At 41.1% G+C, this 17,936-nt stretch overlaps 1 protein-coding gene across 1 annotated transcript in view; it reads left to right on the top strand.

Moving 5' to 3' along the window:
- Positions 1–635: 635 nt before the first annotated feature.
- Positions 636–17,936, top strand: part of otc (ornithine transcarbamylase) — a 44,013-nt gene continuing 26,712 nt past the window's right edge. The window contains exons 1-3 of the mRNA XM_028801276.2: positions 636–807; positions 9,713–9,851; positions 11,608–11,689. Coding sequence (XP_028657109.1) covers positions 737–807; positions 9,713–9,851; positions 11,608–11,689 — 292 coding nt within the window. The 5' untranslated portion in view covers positions 636–736. The remainder of the gene's footprint in view (positions 808–9,712; positions 9,852–11,607; positions 11,690–17,936) is intronic.

Genomic DNA, 17,936 nt, shown 5'->3' with positions numbered 1-17,936 from the left:
CTCAATTAATTAGCAGACATTTTTTTTTCTCTTCACTTATTCTTCATTAACAAAGCACCGCAGTAAGTTTTACATTTATAAGACATTTAGGAATATTTCTGCTTTTGATTTAAATGCTTAACAACCTTTTGTTGATTTCATTCTATTTTGCCCTTTCTCTGTGCAGTTTGCTCCCTTCATTGTATCCTAATAATGACAACCAGCGGAGCAGACAGCCAGGCAAACAAAAAGGCTGCAACTACTTCAGCGTTAGACCTACTAATTAGAAAATAATGAATTAATTAAACAATTAGAACACTCTGCAAAAAACAGAATGAAAATCAAGATGAAAATATTGTTAAAAAGAAAACAAAATACATTATTCCAATAAAACTGCTTGGTACATTTTAATATACCAAACTTAGTTTTCTAATTTCTACATTTTTCCCAAAACACAGAATTTGACAAATTAACAGTTCACTTAATTAGCCCAGGAGTCCAATTAAAAATAGAAGCTGGTTGGAACAAAAACCTGCAGCCACAGTGGGCCCCCAGGACCGACATTGAGAACCCCTGCTAGGATTCTGGCAGTACGCCGCGTCTTAAGCTCCGCCCCATCCCGACTGGTTCGGACTGTAGCTGTTCCTCGTGCAGTTACGTCATGATGAGCTGTTGGCACACTTGGAGCGCAGGGAGGAGTTATCGAGTTTAAATCGCAAAGTTTTCATTCGTTTACACATATTGCTCATAAAGCATAATGTTACGTTTTAGCGGATACCTGTGTGCCGTAATGGGAGCACGCAATTGCTTACCAGTACGGGGCTTTTGGTAAGTGTTCTACCGTCTACTTGGGAACGGCCAAATCTGAGATTTTACTACTCCAGTTGTCACTGACATTGGTCTGCAGTTGTTACAGTGGATGTCTCTTTCTTTTTGAGTTTTGCTTTTACCATGCTTGGAGTCGTCATTTCAAAAATGACCAGCAGATGTGTTCAAAGAAAGTTTTTTTTTTTTACCTTATTGGTATTGAAACACCTAAAATATTAAAATATGTAGGTAATAGTGCGTCTCATAACTTAGCCTCATCGAAGTGTTGTTATATTTTTATCCTTACACGTCTAAGACTTTATTGGCGAGTTGTCAATGATGCAGACAGATAGTGTTTAGATGCTTGTAAAGACTACTTTTCTGTCAGTTGTACTTGTTTTTTCATGTCTTATAAGTAATGCATTAATTTCTGTGATGCTGCTTTATTAAAGATTGGATACAGAGGACCAAACACTAAAATTAGGTGTAAAATTGCTGTGGCTGTCATTTTCTAAATTCCTTTATTTGGGGTTTATTGCGAGTTAAGAAAATGAATGAAGATGAAAACTATTCATAAATTCAAGTTTCATGCATAGGTTTTTTGTTTTTGTACTTTTCTTGTTGGATATCATTGGCTTTATCTTTAAGCCTGTATTTTCATTTTGCTATTTTAATTAACTTGTTGTGTTATTTTACAAGCAGAACTCTAAAGTATATATTGTGAATAACGGAATAAAAAATGTAGAAATGTAATGACTAGTTGTTTCTCGTGTTGCACTAAATCCTTCCAGGATGGGCATTGGTTTACAGCATAGCTGAACTGAATAAGTGGTAAATAATAAAATAATAGAAAGGTTTTTGCGAGAATCCCATGTGCTTTCAAAAATGTACTATTAGATTAATTAGAATATACAAATGTTGGCACTGTGTATCTCTTTACCCCATGCTAGACTGGCATTTCATCTTTTGTGCCAGGTATTACTATAGGTGGTGACTCCCTGTCAATTTATAAAAGAAAACGTTTGTTTAGAAAATGGATGTACCTTGTGAGTCATATTACTGAATATGACTGACTGTAATGTTTTCACTTTACTTATTTTACAATTCAGCTGCAATACATATTTTCTCATTTATTTATTCATTCGTTCATCTTCCAAAACTGCTTTATCCTGAGCAGGGCTGCGGGGAAGCTAAAGCCTAAACTGATAAGCATAGGGCACAAGGAAGGCACAATCCTTGGACAGGCTACCAACCCACCGTAGGGCGTAACACGCATGACCTGCTGAATTTTATTCTGTTCAGGGATAATAAAGTTTACCTTGACTTTGAGTTTCTTAACTTTAATCTTTTTGTAATAGGTGTCATTATGGTACAGCAGTTATTGTTGCCACTTAAGCTTTGTGGAGCTTGCATGTTCTCTCCATATTCAGAAGAAAAGGCTGTTGGTGTCTAACTGGTGCTCTGTGTTGGACGTTGATGTGTGCAGCAACTGAAAGGTCCAGGCTGTATCAAAGGGCATAGAGCCGATAAGTGGTTTGCTCTTGGCCAATCACATATGGTTGCATTAGATCAGATTAGATTAGATAAATTTAATTAATCCCATGGGCAAATTCAACTTATAAAACAAGAAGATGTTCTAATTATGCTTCAATAACAGCATGAACATAAAACCATATTGTCTGGCTCCTGGACGGTAGTGTTTTGGAAAGTTTCTCCTAAAGCTGTTTGGTAAAGTAATTGGATCATGTTTTACTGTTTTTTTATACAATAGTAAAAACCTTGAATTGGCTTTCATTTTGGTGTCTATGCTTCTTAAGTGTGGTGTTCTCCAACCATCAATTATACACTGCTACATTTTTCTTAGTTCAGAATATACTGTGGAATTGAATGGTTGGCCAGTGATATTGTTGTGTCCCATACACAGCAAATTACTGACCAAAGCTCTTTTTTATTTAAATTCTGAATCTCAAAATGTGTGTTAAGATAAGAGATGATGGAGTACTTTTATGATGTGTAACATAAATGTTTTCTTATTAGTGATTTGCTTGCTAAGACATATATGTCTTTTGTAAATGTAAGGTACAAGCAGGATTGTTAAATTAATTCTTAAGCCTAAATTTATCTTGAACATTTTGTTTTAAATGCTTCAGTGGCTTGTAATATTTCAAGGTAAGATGTTTTTGTTTCAACCTATAAACCTATTTAAAGCTTGACCAAATTACTTTGGGAGTTGTAAAGTTGGATGTTGTCCCTTGTACTCATGTTATCTGTAAAAACAATGGGTGATATCTCATCTGGTGGCACACTCCAGTTATAATGTAAAAATAATTTCCATGAAAATTTCCATGTAATGTGCCGCTTCCCCCAGTAATTCAGAAGCTTTAGTCTTTCCCCTGATAGAACAGCGATATGATTTTTGGTATGCTTTACTGTTCTTACAGACTGCTGAGAACTGGATGTGATTCCAATGGAGAGGAATGGTCTAATATCCATTTAACGTTAGCAACTCATTCTGTACCAGACCTACTGCACAGCACATTAGTATTATGTTAGGTATATTATAACTGTGGTTGGCAATATGTATTGTTACCATTGGCGACAGGGGGTGGCAAAACTATTTCTGTATGTTAAGTCCAATGTAATTGTCTTTTATTATTATAATTTTTTATATTTTTTTTTTTATCAGTCTTCAAAAATTTATTTACTGAATCCGCTTGGCCATTTTGTTTGTCATGGTAAACCAGAACATATCTTTGGAGTTTTCCACAAGAGAACCTGGAACCGGACTTTGGTGGGATGGCATTATATCATAAAACACAAACATGCTATTATTCACACTCGGTCATACTATGTGAACTACTGGAAAATACCGGCGGACCCATACAGACACACTGACAACATGCAAATTCCACAAAACATCTTGCATTTGTGGGCTGCTGCTAAGTAAATTAAAAATGACTTGTGTCATATCAGAATTTCCTGCATTGTGTAATATCTTTTCATCTCTTATATATTGTCTATCTATCCAAACAGTCATTTACTAAATCCACTTTTTCCAGTCTAGGGTTATTGGGTGCCTGGGTCAATTTCAACAATGTTACCCACTAGATGGGGACCAGCACTGGCTGTCTGCCACAGGGCAAATATCCATCCATCCATTTTCCAACCCGCTGAATCCGAACACAGGGTCACGGGGGTCTGCTGGAGCCAATCCCAGCCAACACAGGGCACAAGGCAGGAACCAATCCCGGGCAGGGTGCCAACCCACCGCAGGACACACACAAACACACCCACACACCAAGCACACACTAGGGCCAATTTAGAATCGCCAATTCACCTAACCTGCATGTCTTTGGACTGTGGGAGGAAACCGGAGCACCCGGAGGAAACCCACGCAGACACGGGGAGAACATGCAAACTCCACGCAGGGAGGACCCGGGAAGTAAACCCGGGTCCCCAGGTCTCCCAACTGCGAGGCAGCAGCACTACCCACTGCACCACCGTGCCGCCCAGGGCAAATATTGTATAGAGAAATTTTTTTAATATTAAACAGTTAACCGTTAATTACATTTGTTCATTGTTTTCTTGTCTTTCATATTTGTTGCCAAGGAGCAACAACAGTTAACTGATTTTTTAGAATGGGTATCAAAGGTGTCCTTGTGTATCTGTGGTTTTTGGAGTTTTTTTCCTCCACAGGAAACTCATTTCAGCTCATAATCTTATTCTTTCTGTCAGTACTCAGAGTTTGTGGCCTTAGGAAAAGATGGCAATGTTGACTGACTAGTAAATTAAGTTTTTTCTGCCTGAGGATTTAGCTCCCTATTCACCACCACAGTCCAGTACCTTGTCAGGAAAAATGCTGTTGCCGCACCAATTCACTCATCAATCTTATGATCAAATCTATCCTAACTAATAAAAAAAAATATCAGAAGATACTTAAATTAGTCTGTTTAGGCAGCTGCTTACCGCTACCTATTGGAAACAGACCACTCTTTTCTGCCTAAGGATTTTCTGGGGCTAATTATCATTACAGTTGCTTCCCACTGCCTCTGGTGGTGCTCACTTTGTTGAAGGCAACAACATATGCAAACATTAGAGATGTATTACTTACTTTACCAGACTGAATACTGAATACAAGCTTACAAATTGTTAAGAGGAGAGAAGACTGGATGTAACCTTGATAGAGTTTCAGATTCCATATATAAACACAATGTTACACAGATTGAAAAGTCGGCTCCTGACTCCCATGCTTTTATAGCACCTTCCAAATGATACCAATATTCTGTGTGGAAGAAAAGAATTTGAAAGAGACCCCCCCCCACACTGGAATGCCCCAATGTAAGCAATAAAACACAGGCAGGAGAAAGCGTCAATCATTATTCTTTATCTAAATCTTGCAAGAGGCATACTACTTGTCATATTAGAAAGTGTTGCCTAGAAAAAAGTGTCCTCTGCACTATATTTATACAATCCATTGATTAGGTCACTACTCAAAAATAAAAAAAGAATTCATTATATAATCAGAAAACTTTTAACATGATTGGTTACATCTAGTTGCTAACAGGATGTGGCAAATGTTGATACCTTAAATGACCACAATTTGATTGATAGTTCTGTTTGCTTAGGATGTATGTGACATTTTAAATGTATTATTTTTATTATTATTTTAGGAAATGTGTGAGTTTCTCCACGTACACAAAGTAAAGAACAATGGCCTATTTTTTTATGATCCAGCTTGGTACAAAAACAGGAAACTTAGTACCACTATGAATGGCTATGCCATAAATATAACATTTTCCGTTAAGGGGTTATATAAAACAACAAAAAATGCATTTATCAGAGTGATAAATAATAAAATAACAGCATCAGTGTTTAAGCATAAGCTCAGAAGGATATGAGACTCAGACACATACTAGGTGCACATTGGACCAGGATTCAATTTCAACTTTTACATCTGTCAAGAGAAGGAAGGTGACAGTTTAAAGGAATAGGAGATCAAGAGATTAAACATAGTCAGAAAATGGGCCACAGTTCATTACTGGGACTTCTAAAAAACAAATTGTCAAAGCCAAAACATGTAACTAAATCATAATCAGGAATTCAAAAGCAAAAAATCAAGAGCTAGGAATACTAAATCATAATTAAAGCACATAGAAAGCTCGATTGAATCTGTAATCTTGGACAATCAGGAAGAGCACAACACTGACACACTTCTGGTCGTCTATGTATAGCAACTGGAAACAACCATTTGCAAAATGGTGGCTCCTATATGAAACAAAATGTCCCCAAACATAAAAGTGACATAATTCTAACCATAATAAAGTAAACCCAAACTAAAATTAAATTATGGAAATGGTTTCCTCATCACACAAATCCCCAAAATGAATATGAAATATTCCAAAGAGAACAAAGAGAAACATAGAAAACTATTTCAAAACAAACCAAATCATAACAACCACGGGTAGTTTGTCATAAGCTTTTTATTTATAGTCCACAATGCACATGAGAAAGGATTATCAAGATTTCATGTGTTATGGTGTGACTTCTTTATTCATTTTTACTGAGTTTTCTGTTACTGTTATAAGCATTTGTGAGATGCATTTTATGTTTTTTTTTAATCTGGAGAATTTGGTTGTTTAAATTCAATTTCAATTTAGTTTTATTTATTTTTTTATTTGACATTTTGTTTTCCATTGATGCCACCATTTTGAAGATGGTTTGCCTATATGTTTTGTAGGCCAGACCTGACACAGACAGATGTAGAGCACAAGTTCAAAGCACACAGGGCTTTTATTTTCTTCCCTCGTGGAGAATGTCTTCCCCTTTCCCACGAGTACACAACACAGTCCCAAGCACAATACAGCAGTTTTCTTTCTCATTTTCTCTTTCTTGCTCCTCCACTCTCTCTCCTGCAAGCTTCATCTTCCTCATCCTGACTCTGGCTCCTGGAGTAGTGGCTGCTGGCTCCTTTTATAACACACCTGGAGGTGCTTGACAACCTATTTCTGGTAGCACTTCCGGGTGTGACGGAAGAGCTGCTCTGTAGGCTGAGCAGCAGCTACAGCACCCCAGGGCAGCACCAATGGATCTCAACAGGGCTTCATCAATCTCCAACTTCCATGAAGCCCTGCAAGAGTTGTAGGCACCGCTGCAACCCAGGGGGCTGCCATCTAGCGTTTCAGGGAAGGTACGGTCCTGACCAGGCTTCCTCCCCCGGTCCATACAAGGGAGAGGCATCCTGGCTGGGCAAGGGCCCCGGCTGTTGGCCACAGTTACTAAATGTGGACATCAGAAACTGTATATCATATAAGTTCCTGATTATACAAGACTGAGGAAAGTATAATCCCTTGGTACATTTTTTCCCCTTGGTATAGTGTTTTGATATTTGGCTCTTGAATTCTTTAATGACAATTTAGTATTTTCATTTTGATGTAAAGTATATTAGTTCAATTCCTGATCTCTTATTTCCATCAGTCTCAATCAATTTCTCTCTGAGCAGGATACCGTGTCCTCTCAAATATCTCAAATAAAGTTTGTCTTCATTTATCCTTGCTCTGTGGTTTAATTAGTTGACAGTATCCATTGCACTACCCTGGTACAGGCTTTGCCAAGAAGGCTTAAAAGTGTGATCGCTTAATAACTGGAGCAAACCCTCATCTTTCTCTTTTAAAAATGTGGATCCCCACCCTTATCTACCAGTCTTAGGACACTGTCTCCTCCTTCCACACAGTACTGAAGACATATTAGCTAAAATATTCCCATACTATCCAGTGCTTGAAGAATTTTCAGTTCAGTTTCATCCATCCATGTTGCCTTGCTACTATGGAGCTATTTAATCACCTCAGTAACCTCATGCATAAATGGAATAAGTCTCAATGAGAGCCTCTGGATTTGTCTCCTACAAAGAGAATAAATAAACTAAGTTTATGTGATTTATTTTTCTTAAATAGTTCTTCAACTTTCCAACAATATCCCCATTTTTTCAATGTTTCCTGTTAGATTTCAACCAGGGATATATACCTGACTCAAGTATGTTTTTGTTTGTTTACTCTTTGTGCACTTTTTCAAATATTATTTTGTATATTATGCTATTAAGTTTGTTATTGGATTTATTCTTTATTGTTGATTTTTTATTGTGTTTATTAATTATTTTGCTTTTTTGTGTTATGATAATATTATATGTATTCATTTTCTACCATTCCCCCATTATGTGGAGCCTAAGGGGGTGGGGACCACTTGATAATGCAGCTGGGGAACTATTCCCAGCAGTATAAATAAGTAAGATGCAGTTGACAGTCCATCTTCTGCATTTGATTTTTGTTTTTGCTTCCTGCTTTTTGGTTTTGTAACTCTGGTTCAGTTTTGGATTTCGTGCCCCTTTGACCCCTGTGTTCTTTTAACTCTTTGAGGGCTGAATATTTTTTCCAAAAAACACAGTTTTCTGAAAAAAACACAAAGCAATGGTTTCAAACAGAAATCAACATAAAATGTCTGTTACTGTGTGCTGGTGGCTGCCAGTTTGCCAGCAACGGACAGCGTGCAGGCTGCCTGGATGTCTTTGCATGGCAGGGGTGGCAGCAGTGGTTGTGGTCGCAGTGCATCACTATCTTCTTTGCACCTCTTGTCATTGTATGCGGCGTTCCCTCCCAGGCGAACATTGCCATAGGTATGTCAGCACAAACCTATTCAGCACCACGATCGGTTGGGGATTGATCAGCTGTGGACCGAACAGCTGATGCTGGTACCTCACATTCGTTTTCAATTACTTGTATCAAAATCAGAGACTGGCAAGTCAGAGTCCAATTTAGTGATAATATGCGTATTTTGCTTTACGCATTTACTTTGATCTCAAGCCAGATGTTGATGCCATTTTTGCTGTTGTTTTCTCCTCAATAGTCATGCGAGTACTTTGTCAAAACAATGAAGCTAACTTTCCTTTTAGCAAAGAGAGTCCAACTAAAACATAATGGCAGGTTTTGTCACCGTTTACAGTTGATTACCACCGTCAACCCCTCCTTTTGACAAAAGTCAACATCCGCCCTGAAACAGTTAAGGTACTTTGTTTCTGCTTTGTTGGATTTTTTTGCTTTTAGGTTGTAGGCAAAACCTATGTTTGGTCCTTGTCTTCTGTCTTATTTTTTGCTTTGCTCCTTTTTGGAATCTCTAAATTAATATTTTAAATATAAATAAGGTTCCAGTAGTTTCTTGTCCTCCTTTGAGAAACATTTTTGATATTTTGAATTGTAAAAGCCTTTTCCTGATTATTGAACCCATGCTGGCTGGAAGCTCACCTTTTATGTTTGTGACTTGGCTTCCTCACGAGTGAAGCCTACTTAGTTTTTTCCAGACCTGTGAAGAAGGTGGGTCTGGCATTTGCTGTTTTCTGTCCTGCATCCCTTTTTTGTTATAACTGAGTGTCAGAATCATAATATTTCACAGCCTTCAGAATCATAATATTTCACAGCCTTGCTAAGAACATCTTGCTCTTTCGGAGTTGTCTAATGTTTTTGGAGAACCTTTTCAAGGCCATCTGCATGCCATTTTATATTGCATTGCCAAATTACCCCACACACTGGCCTTTGCTTTAGCCACAGCTGTATCTTGTACTTTTTGATCTGCCAGATAATATAGTGACCTTGAAAGGTTTCTTTACTTCTGGTTGCTCTTGTCTTAGTTTTTCTAGGTAAAAATAAACAATTCAGATTTTTAAAAATTTATTGAAATGTTTCTCTGATGTTACAGTAAAATATACCTGTGGTATCTTCATCTTCATCTTGATGTTAATTTTTTATTTCATGTTTATTGCAGTACTTAAAGTATATTTCTATAATTAGCGTCCTAATATAGAGTAATGAAGTTAAATGCTGTATCTGCACAGCTACTGTGTGCATTGCTAATTTAACTTTTATTTAATTAATTCTTGCAGTGTTGGTCCACCCTGTTCAAGCTCTGTGAACTTAAAAGGAAAAAGCTTCCTAACGCTGAAAGATTTCACCTCAGAAGAAATTAAGCATCTGTTGTGGACCGCAAGTGATCTGAAATACAGAATTAAACACAAAGGTCAGGTAAGGAATTTATGCTCAGATTTCACAGTTGAACATTAGTCATTTTGAAAACCTGCAGGGTGGAGATGATGCTGTGAATTGAAACAAGCTTAAAGAAGAGCCAAATCTTACATCTTTATTACTTCTAGTATATATTCTTGCTGGCAGCAAGTCATTGCCCTAATTCTGGATCTGACTTTAAGCAATGTGGGCTACTGTTAAAATTTCCCATTCGGCATCTCCCTTCTGCCGCCATATCTGTGGGTGAATGTATGGGTTTATGCTTTAACCAGAGAAACAATGTGCTACCTCCATGTATGAATAGGTTTCATTCCTGTTTTAGCTGGTAATGCTACTGTTGTTAACATTTGTGAGTCTTTATGGTGAATTGTTTTTTTCAGTTCTTGTGCAAGTGTGATAACACATGTAGCATGATTGTTATTACATTTTTTCCCTATAAAATATTTTTTGCATATTCCAGCTTGGGCTTGTTGTGGGTTAGGGGGAATACATTGCTGTTCGATAAATACTGCAAACATTAGAGAAATTTTAAAATTGGAACAGACTCTCATGAACAATATGAGGCACCTTCTTTTATTGGAGAACACCAATTTTGTTCTCTCTGCCAATGTTGTTGAGTCTCTTGCACTTCTCATCCTGGATGGTACTCTAAAGTACATAAATTTCCACAACTTTACATGCAATCTGTTCAGGAATGTTATATAGTTTCTTTGGGCTTATAGAAATGTATAGGCTTCCTGATGGTGTAATGTGTGTATTACTGTACACATGGAAGGGTACATCAAGAACCACTGCAGCTTTAAGAGATTTTACATAGCAAAAATCATTGTTATAGTGCCTATGTGTCCATCTCAAATTTAATGTAACATAAAAATCTCAAAGTTCTTTGCCAGTGACCCTAGCTGCTATATATCACAAAGTAATTTATAATATAATTTCGAAGATTTGGTGTACTGATGAACACAGAAAATGGAGCATTTACGAGCATGGAAATATAACTAATATAGTCATGGAATTTAATGTTTAAGTGTGACAGATTATAAAATTTTTCAAGGAAATGGCAAAGGGACTAAGGGAATACAGTTTTTTAGTGCTCTGTCATTTTACCAGTATGCTGTGTATGTGTATGTATGTATATGTATATATACAGCATATATATATATATATATATATTGTCACAGGTGGCTGGGGAGGCGACCCGGCCGGGACACCCCGGAGGAGGGCTTACGCCTCCCCCAGGCCACGTGGGGGCGACTGCCCTGGTGGCTATGGGGACCACGGGTACAGAGCTTTGAAGCTCAACCCTGTAGGGGCCTGTGGTCACCACCAGGGGGTGCCCCAATGCCTATGAAGCCGGAAGTGCTGGGGGGAAGAGGATCAGGGACACCCGGAGTGCTTCCAGGTGCGCGGCCGGCACTTCCGCCACACTGGGGAGTGCCGGCAGAAGATTGTCGGAAGGCACCTGGAGCACATCTGGGTGATTATAAAAGGGGCCGCCTCCCTCCGTTCGTTGGCTTGATTCGGGTGGAAGAGGACGGAGCTCGGGAGGAGAGGATTTGAGGCGGCCAGAGACAAAGAGGAGGCATTAGATGAAGAGGCCTGGACTTTGGGGGAGTTTGGGGTTTGTGTGTCACTGTGTAAATATAGACTGTGAAAATAAACGTGTGTTGGGTGAACCATCGGTGTCCACCTGTCTGTGTCCGGGCTGCTTTCCACAATATAAAATATAAATAAATAATTTTTTTTTTCTTTGCAGGATCTTCCTTTGCTTCAAGGAAAATCTATTGCTATGATTTTTGAAAAAAGAAGTACCAGAACAAGAATCGCAACAGAAACTGGTAGGCAAACTTCTTAAGGAACATGTACATGTTTATAAGGTCATTTTCAATATCATTAAAATTTACCAATTAAAGGAACACTTTTTAATCAGAGTATGGCATCTAGTCAATGGCTCTTCTGGGATATCTTCTGGGATATTGATCTGGTCAGTTAAGTAGCAGAGGGGGTTGTTAATCATTTTCAGCTGCTTTGGTGTTAATGAAATTAACAACAGGTGCACTAGAGGGGCATCAATGAAATGACCCCCAAAACAGGAATGGTTTAAGAGGTGGAGGCCACTGACATTTTCCCTCCTCATCTTTTCTGACTGTTTTTTCACTAGTTTTGCATTTGGCCACTGTCAGTGTCACTACTAGTAGCATGAGGCGATACCCTGTACCCTGCAGAGGTTGCACAGGTAGTCCAACTTCTCCAGGATGGCACATCAATACGTGACTTTGCCAGAAGGTTTGCTGTGTCTCCCAGCACAGTCTCAAGGGCATGGAGGAGATTACAGCATACAGGCAGTTACTCTAGGAGAGCTGGACAGGGCTGTAGAAGGTCCTTAACCCATCAGCAGGACCAGTATCTGCTCCTTTGGGCAAGGAGGAACAGGATGAGCACTGCCAGAGCCCTACAAAATGACCTCCAGCAGGCCACTGGTGTGAATGTCTCTGACCAAACAATCAGAAACAGACTTCATGAGGGTGGCCTGAGGGCCCAACGTCCTCTAGTGGGCCCTGTGCTCACTGCCCGGCACAGTGGAGCTCGATTGGCATTTGCCATAGAATACCAGAATTGGCAGGTCCACCACTGGTGCCCTGTGCTTTTCACAGATGAGAGCAGGTTCACCCTGAGCACATGTGACAGACGTGAAAGGGTATGGAGAAGCCGTGGAGAACATTATGCTGCCTGTAACATCATTCAGCATAACCGGTTTGGTGGTGGATCAGTGATGGTCTGGGGAGGCATATCCATGGAGGGATGCACAAACTTCTACAGGCTAGACAACGGCACCTTGACTGCCATTATGTATCGGGATGAAATCCTTGGACCCATTGTCCGAACCTATTCTGGTGCAGTGGGTCCTGGGTTCCTCCTGGTGCACAACAATGCCCTGCCTTAGGTGGTGAGAGTATATAGGCAGTTCCTGGAGGATGAAGGAATTGATACCATTTACTATCCCCCATGCTCACCTGACCTAAATCCAATAGAACACCTCTGGGACATTATGTTTCTGTCCATCCGACACTGCCAGGGTGCACCTCAGACTGTCCAGGAGCTCAGTGATGCCCTGGTCCAGATCTGGAAGGAGATCCCCCAGGACACCATCCATCGTATCTTTAGAAGCATGCCCGAATGTTGTCAAGCATGCATACAAGCACGTGGGGGCCATACAAACTACTGAGTACGATTTGGAGTTGCTGTAATGAAATTTCAGCAAAATGGAATAGCCTGCCGCATCATTTTTTCACTTTGATTTTCGGGGTGTCTTTGAATTCAGCCCTCTGTAGGTTGATAATTTTCATTTCCATCAAATGATGTGGCATCCTTTCGTTCCTAACACGTGACCCAGTCCATATCAGTATTGATATCCAGCAGGATTTTTTTTTCCTATTGAGATCTGATGTGTTTTCAAAGTGTTCCTTTAATTTTTTTAGCAGTTTGTATATCTATGCCTATGTACAGTATCTATGTATGTATGTGTGTGTGTGTATATATATATATATATATATATATATATATATATATATATATATATATATATATAATATATATATATATAATGTGGCACGTAGGTGGGGGTGGTACCCAGCCGGGACTCCCAGGAGGACCGGAGGAGGGCTTGCGCCTCCTCCAGACCACAAAGGGGCGACCGCCCTGGTTGCTTTGGGGACTGCAGGTACAGAGCTGTGAAGCTCAACCCTGTAGGGGCCCGTGATCACCGCCAGGGGGCGCCCCAATGTCTTTGGAGCCCTGGACTTCAGCACTTCCACCACACCCGGAAGTGCTGGGGGGAAGATTGCCGGGAAGCACCTGGAGCACATCCGGGAGATTATAAAAGGAGCCACCTCCCTTCATTCAGGGCTGGAGTCGGGTGAGGAGAAGGACAGAACTTGAAGGAGAGGAGTGGAGGCGGCCTGAAGAGAATGAGGCAGAGTGAGAGAGGCCTGGACTTTGGGGGAGTCTGTGGGTTGTGTGGCACTTTATTGTAAATAGAACTTGTAAAATAAATGTGTGGCGGTGTATAAAAACATGTCTACCTGTCTGTGTCTGGGGCTCGTTCCATATATACATATATATATATTGTCACAGAAACGACCAAGGTTTGGAGTAGGCATCCGTATAATATGCCCTGGCTGCAACAGGTAATGGTTGAGAGTTGTTCACAGGTCAGAGTCCAAAACAGAACTGAATTAGGTTGTTAAAGATGGTGGCTTTATATGCTGAGGATGGAAGTGACGTCATCAGTGGAGCCGGAACCGGAAGTGACATCATCAGTGGTGCCGGAACCCTGCGGGATTTCCCGTTGATGGTCTACAAGGGATTGAGAAAGAAAGTCAGTGCACCTCGCCGGCCTCTGGTCTGGTGTGGAATTACTATCAGTTAGGTCCTGTACCTGTCTTCCAATCGCATGTGTGTGACAAGGCTCCCCCTCAGCCCAGACCCATTGGCTCAGGTGGCCCTGACCGAGATGTCGTGGACTCGAGAGAGAGCATCAGAGTTGGCATGGAGAGAGTCCTTATGATGAACAACTGAAAACTTACAATGTTTCAGTTCAAGAACCCACCTAGTGACCCGCAGATTTGACTCTTTGTGTAGGGCCATCCACTGTAGGGGTTCGTGATCCGTCACGAGAGTAAACTCCCAGCCCAAGATGTAGTACCTCAACTGCGTAATCACACATTTAATTGTAAGGGCTTCCCTTTCTCCACCGCATACCTGGTCACCCGATTCAACTGTTTCTAGCTCAGGTACATGACGGGGTGTTCAATACCAGTGACGCTTTGGCTCAGCACGGCACCCAGGCCTGTGCCCAAAGCGTCCATCTGGAGAATGAAAGTTAGGTGCTTTCAATATTGGCGCTGACGTAAGGGCCTGTTTTAGGTCACAAAATGCAGTGTCTGTCTTATCAGTCCATACCATGTTGTTAGGAGCCCTCTTCTTTGTTAAGTCACTCAAGGGTGCCGCTCTCTCCGAAAACCAAGGTACAAACCGGTGGTAATACCTGGCTAAACTGAGAAATTCTTGTACTTGCCACTTGGTTCAAGGATGGGGCCACTTCAATATGGCATCTACTTTTGAACACTGTGGTTTTACAGTATCCCAACCCAACGGGTAGCTTAAATACTTAGCTTCTTTCAACCCACAAAAGCATTTTTTTGGATTGATCCAAAGCCCGGCTTCATCCAGCGTCTGCAATACCACTTGGACCTGTTGTATGTGTTACTTCCAGCTGCTGGATGTTGTCATCCAAGTAGGCAGCACTATATGCACACTTTATCCACCAGACGCTGGAAAGTCGCAGGAGCCCCATGTAACCCGAATGGAAGGACACAGTACTGCCAGTGTCCACTAAGGGTGCTGAACGCGGTCTTAACCTTAGCGGAGTCCATTAAAGGAACCTGCCAGTACCTCTTCGTCATATCAAGTGTGGTCAAGTAATTTGCCTGTCTAAGTCTCTCGAGGAGGTCATCCACTCGAGCCGTTGGATAAGCATTGATTTGGGAGACTTGATTAAGTCAATGGAAGTCATTGCAAAACCTCCAACTCCCGTCATGTTTACTAACCAAGACTATCGGAGTAGACCAGGGACTATGACGTTCCTCTATAACTCCTAGTTCCAACCTGTGCTTAATTTCAAGCTTCACTTCTGCTTTCTTTGCCTCGGGAAGATGATAGGGCCGCTCTCGAACCATAACCCCAGACTCTGTCACAATGTCGTGCGCAATTAGATAGGTCCTTCCTGGTTTTTCTCTCACTACCTCCAGGATGGACAGGATGACTGTCTCAAGCTCCCATCGCTGTCTGGAATTTAATTCAGTACCAAAGTTAAGGATATTTTTCTGAACAAAGAAAGAGAGGGGCTGAGCGGAGGAGGGATCGGGATCCCGTTCTTTCCACGGTTTCAGCAGATTTACATGATACACCCGCTCGCTTGGCTGACGATTGGGTTGTTTCACCAAATAATCGATGAGTCCTTTCCTCTCCTTAACTTCATAGGGACCTTGCCAATGGGCTAGAAATTTAGAATGGGAGGTAGGAACAAAAACCATGACACAATCTCCCAGATGGAATTCTCTGAGAGTTGTACCACGGTCATAATAGTGGGCCTATACTGCTTTCGCTTTTCTTCCATGTGACTATTTAATATAGGTCAAATTTTTTCAAATCGATCGTGTAATTGGGCGATATACTCTAATATATTGGTAGAGGGAAGAGCCTCTCCTTCCCATCCTTCTTTTAAAATATACAATATTCTACGAGGTTGTCGTTCATATAATAGTTCGAAAGGTGAGAACCCCGTAGAGGCTTGTGGAACTTCCTGATAGGCAAAGAGTATGAGGGGGAGGAGCTGATCCTAGTTTCTTCCGTCCCCGCTGACCACTTTACAAAGCATTTGTTTGAGAGTCTGATTAAATCTCTTTACTAGACCATCGGTTTGAGGATGATACACCGCAGTCTTTAAGTGCTTTATTTTAAGTAACTTGGCAGTCTCCTTGAACGTCTCCAAGGTAAAAGATGACCCTTGGTCCGTAAGGACTTCTTTAGGGGTGCCACTCATGCAAAGACCCCTAACAGTTCCTGGGTGATAGCCTTAGACGTGGCTGAGCGCAAGGGAACAGCCTCTGGATATCGAGTAGCATAATCCACGAGGATTAATATATATTTATGTCTTCTTGATGAGGGTTCTATGGGTCCTACTATATTGACTCCAATTTGTTCGAAGAGGAACAAGAGGAGCTCAGTCCTCCTAGCAATCTGCCATAATTGGCATTCCAGACAAGAGACGCAAAAATGGCGAACCTCCTCATTAATTCACGACCAATAAAATACGCTCAAGTTTTTTTGGTGCCCAAATGGCCTCCCTCCTAGGAGGTAGGCGTGTGCCAGTTCACAGACCTGCTGCCGGTAGGTTCGTGGGATTAACAACAGCTTCTTCACCTCCCCCTCATTTTCTGCTACCCGATATAATAGGTCATTTTCTATTACAAAGTGAGGACCCTGTGGCATGGGCTGATGAGTGCATTGGCCATTGACTAGTACTACTGCATTTTTCGCAAATTTCAGGGAGTCATTGTTCCACTGGGTCATGGTTGAATTAGCAGAAAGCAGGCTATCTGCTGCACCATTTGTAAAGTAGTGGATTCAAATGGCCTTAGCCATAGCACCACCTGTTCCCAGAGAGCAAAGGTCTTGCTCCTGGTTCAGCCTCTCTGGGTCGAATATCCAGTTTTTTAATCTCTCCACCTGTTGGTCTGGAGATGCCCCACATTTAGCTAGGATTTTGACCCTAGTGGGGGGGCAGCTCTCTCCTCTGAGAGTGCATAATAAGCCCCCTTTGCTTCTCCCATAGGGACCAGCCCACTCCTGTCTGTCTCTCCCCCACTCTCCCTTTGTTTCTTTACTAGTCCGGTTATGTGTATTGGGAGTGGAGCCTGCACCGGGTTTTTCCGAGCCACAGGATGAACCCCCCACTTGGAAGCTCGGCCCCAGAACTATCCCACCTGGTTATACTTCAGATCCAGTCCCGGTTACTTCTCGGCTTTAAACTTCCTGCCGACTATGCCACTGTCACAAAAACGAACAAGGGACATCAAAAAGGTTTGGGGCAGCCATCTGTATAATATGCCCTGGCTGCAAAAGGTTATGGTTGAGAGTTGTTCACAGGTCAAAGAACAAAACAGAACTGAATTATGTTGTTAAAGATGGTGGCTTTATATAGAACGGAAGTAACGTCATCATGGTGCTGGAACCGGAAATGACATCATCAGTGGCACTGGAACCCTGCAGGATTTCCTGTGCATGGTCTGCAAGGGATTTAGAAAGAAAGTCAGTGCACCTCGCCACTCCCTTGTCTGGCGTGGAATCACTATCATTCAGGCACTATAGCTGTCTCCCAATTGCACGTTTGTGACATATATATATATATTTGTTGTCACAATAAATGAGTCCAGACATCGCAAGAAGGTTTGGGGCAGCCACCCGTATATTGTAATCCAGGCTACAAAAAGGTAGTTTGCAAAATAGCACAGGGTAGTTTAC

This window comes from Erpetoichthys calabaricus, chromosome 4, assembly GCF_900747795.2.
Source record: "Erpetoichthys calabaricus chromosome 4, fErpCal1.3, whole genome shotgun sequence".
NCBI classification, from domain to species: domain Eukaryota; kingdom Metazoa; phylum Chordata; class Cladistia; order Polypteriformes; family Polypteridae; genus Erpetoichthys; species Erpetoichthys calabaricus.
This window is presented reverse-complemented; position numbering and strand designations above follow the sequence as displayed.